Raw genomic sequence first — 17,803 nt, forward strand, 5'->3', positions numbered from 1 at the left:
TATCCTCAACAGAAAGATTCTTAAACATCTATCACTTCATAACCTTCTATCTGATCGCCAGTATGGGTTCCGTCAAGGCCGCTCTACTGGTGATCTTCTGGCTTTCCTTACTGAGTCTTGGTCATACTCTTTTAGAGATTTTGGTAAAACTTTTGCTGTTGCCTTGGACATATCAAAAGCCTTTGATAGAGTCTGGCACAAAGCTTTGATTTCCAAACTACCCTCCTACAGTTTCTATCCTTCTCTCCGTAACTTCATCTCAAGTTTCTTTTCTGACCGTTCTATTGCTGCTGTGGTAGACAGTCACTGTTCTTCTCCTAAATCTATTAACAGTGGTATTCCTCAGGGTTCTGTCCTGTCACCCACTCTCTTCTTATTATTCATTAATGATCTTCTAAACCAAACTTCTTGTCCTATCCACTCCTACGCTGATGATACCATTCTTCACTTTTCCACGTCTTTTCATAGATATTCAACGCTTCAGGGGGTAAACATTTCACGCAGGGAAGCCACAGAACGCCTGATTTCTGATCTTTCTAAAATTTCTGATTGGGGCAGAGCAAACTTGGTATTGTTCAATGCCTCAAAAACTCAATTCCTCCATCTATCAACTCAACACAACCTTCCAGACAACTATCCCCTCTTCTTCAATGACACTCAACTGCTCCCCTCTTCTACACTGAATATCCTCGGTCTGTCCTTTACTTATAATCTGAACTGGAAACTTCACATCTCATCTCTAGCTAAAACAGCTTCTATGAAGTTAGGCGTTCTGAGACGTCTCCGCCAGTTTTTCTCACCCCCCCCCAGCTGCTAACTCTGTACAAGGGCCTTATCCATCCATGTATGGAGTATGCTTCACATGTCTTGGGGGGGGTTCCACTCATACTGCTCTTCTAGACAGGGTGGAATCAAAAGCTTTTCATCTCATCAACTCCTCTCCTCTAACTGACTGTCTTCAGCCTCTCTCTCACCGGCGCAGTGTTGCATATCTAGCTGTCTTCTACCGCTATTTTCATGCTAACTGCTCTTCTGATCTTGCTAACTGCATGCCTCCCCTCCTCCCGCAGCCTCGCTGCACAGGACTTTCTTCTTTCTCTCACCCCTATTCTGTCTACCTCTCTAATGCAAGAGTTAACCAGTATTCTCAATCATTCATCCCTTTCTCTGGTAAACTCTGGAACTCCCTGCCTGCTTCTATATTTCCACCTTCCTATGACTTGAATTCCTTCAAGAGGGAGGTTTCAAGACACTTATTCATCAATTTTTGACCACTGCTCTGACCCTTTTCTGGGACTGGCATTTCAATGGGCATATTTTTTTATTGGATTTTTGTTGCCCTTGGCCAGTCTCCTTCCTACATAGAAAAAAAAAAAAAAAAGGTATTGTTTATTTTAGTCCATGCAGGTCTTTGTCACCAATTTAGTGAGGGAAGCCTTACAGAGTGACACAGAGGAGCAACACTCTTACCGCCAAAATTAAGGTGATTGTAACAGTTAGACATCTTGCTGCTGGGAAAAACTACTGGGAAAATGCAGTTGTGTGGTATTTATGGCATTGTGGGTCATAGAGAGGACCACAAGAGACTCGGGATAATTCCTGAGCGTCAAACCTTGTTTGTTTACATCAAGGTTTTTCAACTTCAATGGAGTCACATTTAAGTTATTTCAAAGATTGAATTACTGTCTTACCCTCTGTGTCTCTCCTCCAAGTATATAAAAACAAAGGAAATTTTTATAGAAACTATAAATTAATAATAAATGGCAGGTTTTGCTATGGCTTGTAGTATTTGAAATCAAATAACTTTGTTCGAAAACTGAATTATGGTACGGCAACCAAAGCAATTATGAGTTAAAATTTTTCTTTGAAAACCAAGTTGTTAAAAAAGGGAGATGTTTGGTAACCAAACGAGGTTCCACTGTACATTGGCTTGGCTTGTATTCATAAATGCATTGTTCTTTTGTCAGGATTATTATTGAAGGCCCCAGAGGTAATGAGTTAGATTCTCGTGAGTGTTTCCTCCCATTGGTGGTACAGAGACATTGTTCAACAATCTCTACAATTATAGTAACACTTGTGAACATTTCTATAATTTATAGTAAAGTCTTTTAAAAGTAGATAAGGTAAAACTGCAAAATGCTTAGGAATGCACTATGTAAGAGCCACCTCCAGTCACCACATGAGATCAGCTCTTTGGGGTGAGGAATAAATGTGGAAGACAAGCAAGATTTGTTTCATGTAAGAGGGGCGCTGGCCAAGAAAAAAATAAAAAATAAAAAATAAATAAATAAATAAAGGAGTCCTACTGAAGTGCCAGTCCCAAACTAAAGGTCAAAATGGTCATCCAGAATTGGAGGAAAAATGTCTTGAAACTTCTCTCTTGAAAGAATTAAAGTCATAGGAAAGAGGAAATACAGAAGCAGACAGAGAGTTGCCTGGTTCTTTGTAAGGTGTTGTAAGATTTGGGCAAGCCTTCCCTAGCATGATACTTGTATTTTCCTTCAGGTTGGTGAGCGGGTGAGGGAGGCCGGGCCGCAGCTGCCGTCACAGTCAGCTGGCAATGGGGAGGGGCCTGACGGGGGGCCGGGGGGTGCAGTGGAGGGTTTCCTGTGCCCCACCTGCTTCCTCAGCTTCCCCACGCCTGAGCTGCTGCAGGACCACTATGAGGCAGAGCACATTGAGCCTGCTGCCAACTACTTGTGTCCTGTGTGTAAGGCAAGACTCAACTCACAGCAGGAACTAGAGAAGCACTACAGCACCATCCACAGCATGAAAGGTACACAATTATGTCTTACAATTAGGTAAGAACAATGCCACAGGTGCTAATGGTAAAGGACCTAATGGAATATAGTGTTTTTTCTGCTTTCTACTCTCTCTCTCTCTCTCTCTCTCTCTCTCTCTCTCTCTCTCTCTCTCTCTCTCTCTCTCTCTCTCTCTCTCTCTCTCTCTCTCTCTCTCTCTCTCTCTCTCTCTCTCTCTCTCTCTCTCTCTCTCTCTCTCTCTCTCTCTCTCTCTCTCTCTCTCTCTCTCTCTCTCTCTCTCTCTCTCTCTCTCTCTCTCTCTCTCTCTCTCTCTCTCTCTCTCTCTCTCTCTCTCTCTCTCTCATCTGTTATCCCCACCACCACCTTCCTGCTGCAGACACAAGTGGCCACAGCCTGGAGGCACTGCGGGAGGAGCTGACAGAACTCTCCACCAACCTGCGGGAGGAGCGGTGGTACTCAGAGGAGCTCAAGAAGGAGGTGGAGCGGCTGCAGGATGCCTTTAAGAAGAAGGATGGGGGAGAAGACAACTTTGTGCATAAAGTGAGGAGGCATTTGTGTTGACTTGTAATGATACCTTTAATTACTTGATAGGGCTACCATAATATTTTATATATGTAAGAGTCACTGGCCAAGGGAAACAAAAAAAAGGGGAAAAAGCCCACTCAGGTGCCAGTTCCAAAAGAGATGTTAAGAGAATCATTGAAAATTGAAGGATAAGTGTCTTGAAGGACAGAATCAGGAAAGGGGGGCTCTAGAGTTTATTAGAGAAAGGGATGAATGACTGAGAACTCTGGTTAACTCTTGTATTAGAGAGGTGGGCAGAATATGAGTGAGAGAAAGTCTTGTGCAGCAAGGCCACGGGAGGAGGGGAGGCATGCAAGTAGCAAGATTAGAAGAGCAGTTAGCATGAAAATAGCAATAGAAGATAGCAAGAGATACAATATTGTGGCAATGAGAAAAGAGACTGAAGACAGTCAGTTTGAGGAAAGCAGTTGATAAGACAAAAAGCTTTTGATTCTACCTTGACTAAAACAGCAGTATGAGTGGGACCCCCTCCCCATACATGTGAGGCATACTCCATACATGGACGGTATGGCCCCTGTACAGAGTTAGCAGCTGGGGTGATAAGAGTAACTGGTGGAGACAACTCAGAATGCCTAACTTCATAGAAGCTGTCTTAGCTAGAGGTGAGATGTGAAGTTTCCAATTTAGATTGTAAGTAAAGGACAGACCGAGGATATTCAACGTAGAAGAGGGGGACAGTTGAGTGTCATTGAAGAAGAGGGGACAGTTGTCTGGAAGGTTGTGTTGAGTTGATAGATGGAGGAATTGAGTTTTTTGAGGCATTGAACAATACCAGAAGTCAGGAATTCTGTAGCTTTCCTGTGTGAGCTGTATACTTCCTGAAGGATTGGATGTCTAAGAAAAGACATGTCAGTCCTCAAAGAAATGTCCAAAGGATCATCCAGATTTAGAGGATAAGTGTCTTGAAACAATTCTCTTGAAATAGTTCAAATCATAGGAAGTAGGAAATACAGAATGTGTCTTTGCCTTTGGATAAATTTAGATTATTGTTCCTCCTATTCTTCCCAAGCCTCAGCTTTTCATTCCTGTGTCTCCTCTCTTTATTCATGTTACTATGAGTATTTGTTGTTATTCATCATATTTGTCCTTTTATTAGCCTGTGCATGAGTGAAAATAATTACTCTATCCATCCTTCTTCATACTTTTAATTTATTAGGTGTGTCTTCCTGTAGATGAAGGAAAATTATTATTCCCTCCTACTTTCCTTCATGGTTTTATTTTATTATGTGTCTAAGCCTGTGAACAAAGGAAAATTACTATTCTCTCCTACCATCTTTCCCCAGTCTCAGCTAGAGGCCGTGGAGGAGTCCAAGAAACTGCTCACCTCAGAGGTCGTGCTGCTCAGGAAACAGCTTGCTGAGTCCATCGAGGCCAACGGCAGCTTGCGGCAGGAGAAGGACGTCCTGGAGACACGTGCCTCAGAGTTTGCTGTGGAGAGAGCTGAGCTGCGGGCCACCCTGGACACTCTGCAGGCCGAGAAGGTCTGCCACAGTGACTGGGTGGTGGTGGTGGTGGATGCTTTCCTTTGTTACAGTTCAATTTCAGCCTTCCCCCTATTCATTACCTGACAAAGGGGTGTGCTGTAGAGTTAGGTGAATTCTGGGATTGTGTTGGGTGGTTTATTAGGTGGACTGTACTCTTTTAATTTTAAGCTAATAAATTGAGCCTGAACTGCTCTTATAAGCTCATAACTGTGTGGACAGTGGTATAAAACCATCTGTTTCTCTCTCTGGGTTCTCTGTTCTACAAGTTTAATTCTGTTCTCTGTACCTCCTTTATGTTTTGTTCATTTGTTTCATCCCTGGATATTTGAATTACAGTGAATTATGATTATATTAAAATGAGTTCAAATTAAGTAAACATTAGTATTGAGCTGAAGGCAAGAACAGAGTTATGTGCTCTTATGCAGAGGTGGTGAGAAAGTTCTGTCAGTTATCAGTCTTTATGAGGCAGAAAGAAAGTGAGATGAGCAGTTTTTCATATCAAGACAGTAGTTGTCTGGTATGTTGTGCTTGACTTTTTCTCACACTTTGTTGTCACTTTTGTTCAGCACTCACAGTATGATACAGGCTCCTCTCCTTTCTTCTCCCACTTAGCTAAGATATGATTAAAAAATATCTGCACCCTACACTTCTCTTCTTGTACTCTCACTTCCATTTCCTGTCATTCCTCTCACATTTCCTCTTATTATTCCTCTTTTGCCTTTTCACTCTCACTTTCTTTCATTTCTCATACATTTCTTCTCACTGATCTTGTCCTCTTAATCCTTTCACATTTTCCTGTCACTGCTCTCCTTTTTTATATGTAAGAGGGTTACTGACCAAGGGCAACAAAAAAAAAAAAAAAAGGTCTGCTGAGGTCTCAGTCCCTAAAAGAAAGTCTAAAGGATCTTCCAAAATTGTAGGATAAGTGTCTTAAACCTCTCTCTTATAAGAGTTGAAGTCATAGGAAGGAGGAAATGCACAAACAGGCAGGGAGTTCTAGAGTTAATTAGAAAAAGGGATGAATGATTGAGAATACTGGTAAACGCTTGCCCATTCACTCCTCACCTTGCCCTCTCATTCAGGTTGGGCTTGAGTCGGAGTTGCACGAGATCAGGTCAACTAGGACTAACCAGGAGAATCAGGACCAATCAGAGAGTCACCACCTACAGCAGGAGGTGAGCCGGCTACAAGACCAGCTGGCTAGCAAAGAGAAGGAGGTGAGTGTGGTAGTGGTGGTGGTAGTGGTGGTGGCAGCATCATTGGTGGTGGTGAATGCTTTCTATTGTAGCTGTGTTAGTTTAGTCTTCTTCATATTTATTACAATAAGCTTAACTGCACTTAGATACATCCTTATAAGCTTAATTACTCATTATTCTCAGTTTTTGTTATCTAAGCTTAACTGCACTCATACATTATTGTGAGCTTGATTACACTCTGTTCTCTGTTTTTCTTACATTATCTAAGCTTAACTGGACTCAGGGACCATGTTAAGCCTAATTGTACTTAAATTTATCCTGCACTCAAATATAAACTAATCAAACTTAATTGCATTTATATATATCATGTTGAGTTTAATTGCACTCAAATGTATCATGTTAAGCTTAATTGTACTAATATTATATCCTTGTTAACCCTTTCACTGGTATTATTGTCATTTCTTAATTAACATTCCAAGCACTAAAAGACTGTTTACATGTTCATACAGGAGGAGGGAATAGGAGATTAATGTTCTTTTTCCAGACCAAGTAAGAAAATTGTCTAAAAAGATGTAATTGTGTGAAAATGTTCCATCAGTGAAAGAGTTAACCATAGCACCTCTCAAGTTTATCCTGGTAAGCTTAATTGCACCAAAGTAATATATGGTCTGCTTAATTAGACTCAAAATTTATCCTGTTCAGCTTAATTGTTCTTACACACATCCTGCTTAATTGTATGGCCTCCTCCTGCACTCCTTTGCATATTTCCTCCTTGCTTTTGTCTTCATTTACTGCTTCCTTTAGTCCTTCTCTTACATGACTACTTTCTCTGTTCTTTCTCCTGCTTCTCTTCTCCTCCACCCTTTCATGGCTACAAAGTTTCCATCCATCTCTCCCCTTGCTAAAAATATCTATTATTTAATTTAATAGCACCACAATGACTAAATTACCCCTTGTTATGTTAACTGTCATGCATTTGTCACAGTAATACTCTCAGTTAGTAATCTAATATCACAGTGGTTTCTTGTATATGTTTGCCCTCACCAATGTTTCGTAGATAAAATATACACAGGTCATATTTTAACACTTATTTGTTGGTACAATTTTGTGTTTCCAAAGCTTATGTTTGTATATGTTTCCCAACTCTCAGGTGAGCAGTGTGCATGGATTGATGATGTGAGGTTCTGTCTTTCTATATATCCTATGCCTTATTTCCAGTATCATGCCTCTCTGTGCATCAAAGAAACAGAGAAATTGGTCTGAAGATAGGATTAATTTTTAGTGATGTGAAGCAGCCTGGCCAGAGACTGAATCTCCGGCACTGAGGGATAAAGTACAGTGCCGGAGATTTCAAGATTAAAGACCATATTTTGAAACACTTCTGCCTGCACCTTGATTACTTTTAAAAGCCTCTAATTCAAGAGGCATGGATTTTCAAGGGTGTTTTTAGGGTTATGGTGACAGATAAATAGGGTATTTAGATCTTTAATGATCTTTTAACCATCAATTTTGAGATGTTTTATAACCATAAAATTTTGAAGAATTCTTAATGATGAGTTCATAAAAGATTACATTGATAATTCTCAGGGGTTTGCGTGTTAGGTTTCATGGTTGACGCAAGTCTTTAACATCTACCTTTTTGTTTTTATTTCATATTTGTAAACCGCAATCATATCCTAGTCGTCTTTTTTAGCTGCAACTACTTTGTCTTCATATCTTAAACCTCTGAGACTTGGTACCCATTTTAAGAACATAAGAACATAACAAAATAAGGGAAGCTGCAGGAAGCCATCAGGCCTACATGTGGCAGTCCCTGTATGAAGCATGCCCACTTATTTCCACCTATCATCCCCATCCATAAATTTGTCTTATCTTTTAAAGCTCCCTAATGACTCAGCACTAACAACCTGATTACTGAGTTCATTCCATTCATCTACTACTCTATTTGAGAACCAACTCCTTCATGAATCTTTTTTTTTTCTTTTTTTTTTTCTTTTTTTTTCAATCTGACTTTCTCAAGCTTGAACTCATTACTTTTATCCTGATTACTGACCCTGAGAATTATACTTGCATTGACTTTTATCCAAATTTTCTTAAAATTTGTGGACTGTCTTGGTATACACATTCTCATCAATAATTTCATTTAAGTTCATCCCACGCTGGTATGCTCCTGTGAGGAAAGTTGTATTTCTTGATGTCTCTTCTACAAACATTCCTTTTCAATTTCCTCCCATGTCCTCTGGTACCTCTTGTATCCTTGTATCTGGTATCACAAGACCATCCCTATCCAACTTTTCCATCCCTCCCAATATTCTGTATAGTGGTATCAAATCACCTCTTTCCCTTCTTTTCTCCATTGTAGTGAGACTCAATCTCTTCAACCTTTCTTCATAACTATACCCTCTTTGGCTTGTAGGGATTTTAGTTGCAGCTCTCTGAATTCTTTCTAGCTTTCTAATGCCCTTCTTCAAACTTGGTGACCACACTAATGCTGCGTACTCCAGTCTTGGACGTATTATTGTTGTTATGGCTTTTTATCGTATCTTCATCAACGTGGGGAGAATACCATCCTAGTGTTTCTCAGCAGATTACCTTTCTCCATTGATCTTGTTTACATGCTTCACAAACGACAGTTTGTTAGAAATGGTTATTTCCAGATCTTTTTCTTCTGATCTTATAATAATTTTTCCATTTCCCAAATAATAGGTGCCTTCTGTTCTTCTGGAACTTTTCCAAACTTCACCACACTACATTTCTTGGCATTAAACTCCATGTACCACCTCAACGACCATTCATTTATCTTAATTAGGTCTTGATTCAAAGCTTCGCACTCTTTTTCATTTGTTACTTTTCTCACAATTTTAGCATCATCAGCAAAGAGACTCGTAGCTTGTCACCCCATCCGTCATGTCATTTACATATATTGCAAACATAACTGGTGCTAGTACTGATCCTTGTGGAACTCCACTTATTACTGGTCTCCATTTCTACTTATTGGCTACAATTACTGTCCTCATTTCTCTGTTCATCAAAAAGTCTCTCATCCATTTTAATGATGATCTTCTCAGTCCTCCTATATTTTTCAGTTTTTATATTAACCTTTTGTATAGTGCTTTATCAAATGATTTTTTTTTTCAGGTCTAAGTATATGCATTCAGCCCATCCATCTCTCTCTTGCACTATGTCCATTATTCTTAAGTAGAAGCTTATCAAATTTGTTACCCAAGGTATTCCTTCTCTGAATCAAAATTGTCTTTCTGTTATCACATTGTTGTCTTCCAGGTATTTCACCCATCTGTTCTTAATGATCTTTTCACAAATCTTTGCTGCACCTCATGTCAGCAATAGTGGTCTATAATTTAATGGGTCTTCTTTACTTCCAGCCTCGTGAATTGGGGTAATATCCGCCCATTTCCAGTCTTTAGGTACCCTTCCTTCCAACAGGGTGGTGCTGATTATATTGTGTGTCACTTTGGCTAGCTGTGGGCTGCACTCCTTTAGAATCCAGTTTAACACACCATCAGGTCCCATTGCTTTCCTTACATCCAGCTCTTCCAACATATCCTTTAGTTCTTCTGTTGGTTACAACCTCTTTCAGATCATTCCCATTTTCCATCATTATCCTTTCATTCCTAAAATAATTTTTCTTAGTAAACATTGCATGGAAGTATCTGTTGCACACTTCAGCCATCTCTTTTGGGTCTTTGACTATTAATTTCTTCTCCAACTTTTACTCTGTTGATGTCTTCTTTAATCTTCAATTTCCCACTGATAAACAGTTTTGGTTGGTCTTTACATTTGTCACAACATTCTTTTCATAATTCTTCTGGTCATCTCTTTGTATTTTGACGTAGTTGTTGCTCTTTCTTATATAATTGGCCCACAAGTCATGTCTCTTATTTTCTTCCACTTATTCCATGCTTTTCTCTCTGTAGTCTAACTTGTTATACCAATCCTTCTTAAAATAGGTTTTATGTTGATTTCTTAGGTACTTATTTTTCCACTCCTTTATTATAAATGTCCATGCAGGTGGTCCACTTTTCTTCTATGTCACCCATTTGAAATACTTTGTTCCAATCCATTTCACTGAAATACTTCTTAAGCTGTCCAAAATTTATCTTACTGCAGTTCAATCATTCTCTCGTGTGGTCTTCTTTTCTTGTACTGATGTTTTTATCCATTACTAAGAACTGAATCAATGCATAATCACATTTCCCTATTGGGTTTTTATGCATGAAATCCTCTACTATAGCTTGTTCCTTGGTAATAATTAAATCAAGTCTTGATGGTATTTCATTTACTCTGAATCTCGTTTCTTCTTTAACCCACTGCATAAGAATATTCACAACAGCCAACTCCAGTAATTTATTCTCCCATGATGACTCACTATCTTCTGTGATCCATCTTTCCCTAGATACCTCTTTACAAGTGTGTGTGTGTGTGTGTGTGTGTGTGTGTGTGTGTGTGTGTGTGTGTGTGTGTGTGTGTGTGTGTGTGTGTGTGTATGTATTTACCTAGTTGTATTGTACAGGGCACGAGCCAAAGCTCATTTTGTACTGTCTCCATAATCATATTCATCCAGTTTCTCCTTAAACATTTGTACACTATTTGCAACAACTACCTCTTCCTTCAAATCATTCCAGATTTCAATAGTTTGATACAGGAAGCTATATTTCTTGATGTTGGTCAAACATCGACTCTTTATTTTCTTCCCATGCCCCTTCATCTGTCTCTCTCCCTCCTCCATCTGTGGTACCAAATAATTTCTGTCTATTCTTTCTATATTGTTTACTAATTTGTACATTGTTATCAGGTCTCCTTTTTCACTTCTCCACCGTAGTGTTGGTAATCCCATCTCTTCAAGTCTTTCTTCATAGCTTAAGTCTTTCAATTCAGGTACCATCTTCATTGCTATCCTCTGTATTCTTTCCAGTTTCTGTATATTTTTTTCTATGTGGAGCCCAAATTACTGTTGCGTATTCCAGTTTAGGTCATATCGTGCTTTTTATAATTTTCTTCATAATTTCTTTATCTAAATAGTTATATGGCACCGTAATGTTTGTTAACAAGCTGTATGTAGAGCCAGATATTCTGTTTATGTGCCTTTCAGGTGATTGTGTGTCCTGGATCATTACTCCCAAATCTTTTCTTCATTACTTTTTGTTATTATTTCTCCTCCCATTTTGTAATCTATGAAGGTCTCTTTTTACTTTTTTCTATTTCCAACATGTGGCATTTTCTGGCATTAAATTATAGTTTCCATCTTTGGGTCCATGCATGTGTGTGTGTGTGTGTGTGTGTGTGTGTGTGTGTGTGTGTGTGTGTGTGTGTGTGTGTGTGTGTGTGTGTATTTACCTAATTGTAATTTAAAGGGCCTGAGGTACCTGGAGTACACTCATGTGGTCCCATCTCTATATCTACACTTGTCCAGTTTTTCCTTGAAGTTGTGCAGTCATTGCTGATACTACATCCTCACTGAGCTTGTTCCAAACTTCTATATTTCTCTGTGAGAAACTATATTTCTTTGTTACTCAAGCATCTTCCTTTTCTTATTTTTTTGCTGTGTCCTCATGTGTAGGTGGTATTTCCTACTTCTCTTTGCAACAGTTTCTCATTATTTATTTTCTCCACTCTATTCCACAGTTTATAAATTGGTATTAAATCTCTCCATTCTCTTCTCTGTTCCAATGTTGGCATATTAATTTCCTTTAACCTGTCTTCATATGTTAATTCTTCCAGTTCAGGAACCATCTTCGTTGCCATCCTTTGATAGTTTTCATGTGTTTCTTCTTGTGTGGATACCACACCAAGATATTCCATCTTTGGTCTAATCATAGTGGTAATTATCTTTCTCATCATATCTTTATCCATGTAGTGAAATGCTGTTTCAATATTTCTCACCATTCCATATGTATCTTTCCCACATGCTTCTTTGACCATTGACTATCCTGTATTATCACTCCCAGATCTTTCTTTTCATGTACTTTTATTATTTATTCATTTCCCATTTTATATGTCCATTTTGGTCTCTTCACTTTTTCACATTTCCATTACATAACATTTTTTTCACATTAAATTCCATCTCCTATTTCTTACTCCAATCCCAGATTTTTACTCGAATCCTCTTGTAGAATTTCACAATCTTTGTTGTTTCTTATATGTCTTTGACATATAAGACATATGTCTTTGACATCTGCAGAAAAGCTTATGTAACTCTACTCTTTCAGGCTTATCATTTATGTAGATCAGGAAAAGTATTGGTGCTAATACTGAGTACTAGCTAGTACTAGTACTTTTCTCCATTTTGATTTTGCGTCTTTTAACATTGTTCTCATTTCTGTTGCCTTTAAATAACTTTCCATCCAGTTTTTTTTTCCATTAAATCCTCCTATATTTTCTAACTTCCATAATATCTGCTGTGGGGAACTTTGTCAAAAGCTTTTTTTTCTTTAGATCTAAATGCACACAGTCTGCACATCCATCCTTCTGATGTGTTATATCAGTCACTCTCAAATAAAAGCTCATCAAGTTGGTTATACATGATCACTTTTGTCTAAAGCCATACTGTTTTTTTTTATATATCTTTTTTTTCTCAAAATTCTGTCCACTGCTTCTTTTATCATTTTTTCACAGATCCTACATGCTACACTGGTCATTGATACTGGTCTATAGTTTAGTGGTTCTTCTTTCCACTTTTATAAATTGGCACTATGTCTGCTCTCTTCCATTCCTTAGGCACTCTTCCAGTTGATATTGAGATTTTAATCATATCATATACTGGTTTAATTAACTGTTTCCTGCACTCTTTTAAAAATGAGCCCTGATACTCCATCTGGTCCTGTTGCTTTGCTCTCTTCCAGTTCCTCCATCATTTTATGAACTTCTTTAATTACTATAATTTCCCACATTTGCTTTTTTGTCTCATCTTGTGGCTCTTTCTTCTGTGAAAACTTGTTGGAACTTTTGTTTAGCAATTCGCTCATGTCTTTTGGGGTCTACATATGTTTCATTTCCATCCTTCAACCTTTCTAATTTTTCTTTTAATTTAATGTTTCCATTAATGAATCTATAGAACAGTTTTGGTTCATCCTTGCCCTTTTCATATTCTCTCTTCCTCTCTCCTTATTTTCACATACGTATTCATTTCTTGCTATCTTAAAGTCTTCTTTATTTATTTCTTTATTTTTTCTTTCTTTATTTTTTTGGGTTTCAATTTCTTTCCATTCTTATTAGAGATTTGGACAGAATAGGGGTGAGAGAAAGAATAAAGTCTTGTGTAGCGAGGCTGTGGGAAGAGGGGAGGCATGCAGTTAGCAATATCAGAAGAGCAGTTAGCATGAATATAGTGGTAGAAGATAGCAAGAGATGCAACACTGCGGCGATGAGAAAGTGGCTAAAGACAGTCAGTTAGAGTAGAGAAGTTGATGAGACAAAAAGCTTTTGATTCCACCCTGTCTAGAAGAGCAGTATGAGTGGAACCCACCCAGACATGTGAAGCATACTCCTTACATGGACAGATAAGACCCCTGTACAGAGTTAGCAGCTGGAAGGGTGGGAAAAACTGGCGGAGACATCTCAGAATGCCTAACATCATAGAAGCTGTTTTAGCTAGAACATAGGTTCTTATTACCATCAGTATTTCTCCATTATTATTCTCCAAGTTAACACTCAGTATTTCTGTCTCTCCTTCCTCATATTACTATTTTTGTCTTTAACTCTTTCCTTGTCATTATCACTGCACTTCCACCTCCTTTACCAGTCCTGCCTCTTCTCCACATATTGTAGTTATTGTTAATGACTATCTGATTTTCTTCTTTTAGCTTTGTTTCTGTTAAACACACCACCTTTGGATTTTTCCTTTAAATAGTCTTGTAATTCCAGTTTTCTGTATATCAGTCCATCTGTGTTCATATTCATCACATTTTACTATTTTTCTCTATTTTATTTTAATCTATTTCTTTACCTTTATGTATCATTTTTTTACTGTCTCCCAAAACTCTCAGAAAGTGTTGTTTTCTTCTGCTCTTGAATAATTTTTCTCTTTGCTTCTTCATACATTTCTGTCAATTTTTTCCCATTCTTCTTCATTTCTGTTCTTAATGTATATATTCTTGCAATCTTCTACTTTTCTTAGTTTGGATGTTCTTTCTAGTACCTCTTCTGTTGCTTGTTGTGATTTTAGTCTTATTTTCATAGGTCTTGTTTTGCCTTCCAGATAAGGCCCCAGTCTAACTACTTGCACTTCTTCCTCGAGTTTAGTGTCCTCTTCATCATTGAGTTTCTTCAACAAATCCTTCACTGTTTTTTATTCTTATTTATCTCTTTTCGGTTTGTATGTTATATTTTTCTCTTTTATTCTACAAACTATAACACTTTTCTTCTTATCTGCTGCATCTCTTACCAAGTCTTCATTGTTTTTCAATGCCTTTACCACTTCCTTTTTTTCTACATTTTTTTTTCTTTTAATTGCTTTTCAGTTATTTCCTTGAAGTCAACATTTGCTTGATCATTTTTTATTTTCCAACCTTTCACTCCTTCCATGACTCCTGCTCTCACCCTCTTCTCATCTTTCACAAGTCCTGCTTTCAAGTCTATTTTCTTTCTCTACTTTCTCCATGTTTTTTTTTTTTGTTCTTTTTTTTTTTTACATTTTGTTGTTCTCTCACTCTCATCTCCTCCAGTTCTTGTTTCAGCTTAAATATTTCACCATCTCTTCCTAAATTCCTTTCCAATTTTTCCTGAAGGGATTTTACCACTTCCATCACTATTTTCATCTTCCTTTGTTGATCTGAATCACTTTCTACTTTTCTCAATCTTAACTTCAAAAACTCTATTTCACTTTCATTTAAGTCTTGCTCACTAAAACCATCAAAGTTCACTTCATCCCTTGGTGAAATTAAATTAGAAATTGAGTATACCAGCTTTGTTTACATTTGTTGCCAAGCCAGCTAGGCCACGAACTAGCAACACTCACTATTCTTCATCTATGGGACCACACTCACTCACTCAGATCCTGTAAACAACATCCCTGGGTCTTCCTGGTGATGTTGTCCTCTTCCAGGTCCAGTTACTGGTGTAAATTCCCCATAAAATCAACTCTTTACTGGGAGCGAATCATATATTGCTGTTGTTGACTTAATATGTTTACCTAGTTGTGTTTACCTAGTTGTGAAATACAGGACAAGAGCCACACTAGGCTCATGCTGTCCCGTCTCCATATCGACTTTTATCTAGATTTTCTTTAAATTTATGAATTGTTTCTGCACACACAGTCTCATCCTTAAGTTCATTCCACACTTATACTTTTGTGGGGTAAGCTATGTTTCTTGATGTCTCTTCTGCAAACACTCCTTTTCAATTTCCTTCTATGTCCTCTTTTGTCTCTTGTATCTGGTATCATGAGGTCTTCTCTGTCCAACTTTTCCATTCCTTCCAATATTCTATATATTACTATCAAATCACCTATTTCCCTCCTTTTTTCTAGTGTAATCAGGTCCAATGTCTCCAACCTTTTCTCGTAACTATACTCTCTTTAAGCTTGCAGGGATTTTAGTTGCAGCTCTCTGGATTCTTCCTAACTTTCTTGTATCCTTTTTCAAACTTGGCGACCGCACTAATGCTGCGTACTCCAATCTCGGATGTATCATCGTTGTTATCAGTTTTTTTATCATATCTCTATCAATATAAGAGAATGCTATCTTGATGTTTCTTAGCAGATTATATGTTTCTCTTATAATTTTGTTTATGTGCTTCCCAAATGACAAATTATCAGTAATAACTACTCCTAGGTCTTTTTCTTTTGATCTAATAGAGATTTCCTCATTCCCTAAATAATAGTTGCCAACTGGTCTTCTCGCACTTTTTCCAAACCTCATCACACTACATTTTTTTAGCATTAAACTCCATGTTCCACCTCAATGACCATTCATTAATCTTAATTAAGTCCTGATTTAAAGCATTGCAGTCCTCTTCATTTGTTGCTTTCCTCATAATCTTAGAGTCATCAGCAAAAAGGTTCATGTAACTTTCTACACCTGTCATATCATTTGCATAAACTGTGAACATAATAGGTGCAAGTACCGAACCTTGTGGGACTCCACTTATTACTGTTCTCTAGTTCGACCTGCTGCTTTTAATTACTGTCCTCATTTCTCTGTTTGTCAAAAAGTCAGTCATCCACTTTAACAATGATCCACCGAGTCCTCCAGTTTTTTCCAGTTTCCATATTAGTCTTCTGTGCGGAATTTTATCAAATGCTTTCCTCAGATCTAAGTTTATGCAGTCAGCCCATCCAGCCCTCTCTTGAGTAGAAACTTATCAAATTTGAAACACAAGATCTTCCTTTTCTGAAACCAAACTGTTTTTCTGTTATCACCTTGTTGTCTTCTAGGTATTTCAACCATCTGTTCTTGATGATCTTTTCACAAATCTCTGCCACCACACTTCTGAGTGATACAGGTCTATAATTTAATGGATCCTCTTTACCTTTAGTCTTGTGAATTGGGGTAATATCCACCTGTTTCCAATCTATGGGTACTCTACCTTTTACCAGGGTGGTGCTAATTATATTGTGCAGTGCTGAGACTAATTGTGAGCTACACTCTTTTAAAATCTGGCTCGATACACCATCAGGACCCATTGCTTTCCTTACATCCAGGTCTTCCAACATATTCTTTATTTCTTCTACTGATGTTTTAATCTTCTTTAGGTCAGTCCCTTTTTCTAATGCTGGAAATCATTTTCTTTAGTAAACACACAGTGGAAGTATCTGTTAAACACTTCAGCCACCTCTTTTGGGTGTTCCACTGTCTCTTCTTCAGTTTTTACTGTGCTTATTTCATCTTTACTCTTTAATTTTCCATTGAAGACTTTATGAAATAATTTTGGTTGGTCTTTACATTTCTTCACAACATTCTTTTCAAAATTTTTCTGCTCATCTCTGCGAGTTTTGATATATTCATTCCTCTTCCTTATATAATTGTTCCACAGGTCCAGTCTCTTGTTTTTCTTCCACTTGTTCCATACTTTTTCTCTCTCCAATCTAGCTGTTGCACATCTGTTGTACCATTGCTTTTTGAAAAGGTTCTCTGTTGATCTTTTGGGTACCCATTTCTCTACTCCCTTATTATGAATATCCAGGAAAGCTGTCCACTTTTCCTCTATGTCCTCCTTTTGAATAACTATGTTCCAATTCACTTTGCTGAAATACTTCCTAAGTTGTCCAAAGTTAGTCTTGCTGTAGTTTAACCATTCTCTTCTATGGTCCTCTTTTTCTTATACTGAGGTTATTATCCATAACTGAACTGAATCAGCAAATGTTCTCGTTTTCCTATTGGGTTTTATGTATTTAAGGTCTACTATTTCTTGTTCCTTGGTGAAAATTAGATTGAGCCTTGAAGGTGCTTCATTTCCCTTAAATCTGTAACCCATTGTGTCAGGAAATTTTCAATAGCCAGGTCTAGTAGCTTGTTCCCCCATGATGACTCACTGCCTTTTGTGGTCCACTTCTCTCAAGATACCTCTTTACAGTGAAGTCCCCCATCATGAGTATATCGTCATTTTCCTCAAGCAGCTCTGCCAGACATGTCCTTGTGTCCTCAAGCATTTTCTTATATTCATCCTCTCTCCAAGAGTTGGAATAGGGGGGGAACATAAGTCACCACAATGTTACAGTATCTTCCCATATTCTGTCTTAAGCTTGTTTTCAATGCTTCTGCCTCCTCCAGCCCATATGTGACAGATTCCACTAATGAGTCCTTCCTAACTAGAAGCATCA

General features: G+C 38.0%; 1 protein-coding gene across 4 annotated transcripts in view; it reads left to right on the forward strand.

Moving 5' to 3' along the window:
- Positions 1–17,803, forward strand: part of LOC135092181 (early endosome antigen 1-like) — a 62,983-nt gene that overhangs the window by 16,606 nt on the left and 28,574 nt on the right. For all 4 annotated transcript variants that reach the window (XR_010262787.1, XM_063990464.1, XM_063990463.1 and 1 more), the window contains 4 exons: positions 2,506–2,776; positions 3,139–3,302; positions 4,631–4,828; positions 5,914–6,048. Coding sequence is in view for 3 of the 4 variants with exons in the window: in XM_063990464.1 (XP_063846534.1) it covers positions 2,506–2,776; positions 3,139–3,302; positions 4,631–4,828; positions 5,914–6,048 (768 nt within the window). In the remaining variant the exon portion in view is untranslated. The remainder of the gene's footprint in view (positions 1–2,505; positions 2,777–3,138; positions 3,303–4,630; positions 4,829–5,913; positions 6,049–17,803) is intronic.

This window comes from Scylla paramamosain, chromosome 39 (genome assembly GCF_035594125.1).
Source record: "Scylla paramamosain isolate STU-SP2022 chromosome 39, ASM3559412v1, whole genome shotgun sequence".
NCBI lineage: Eukaryota > Metazoa > Arthropoda > Malacostraca > Decapoda > Portunidae > Scylla > Scylla paramamosain.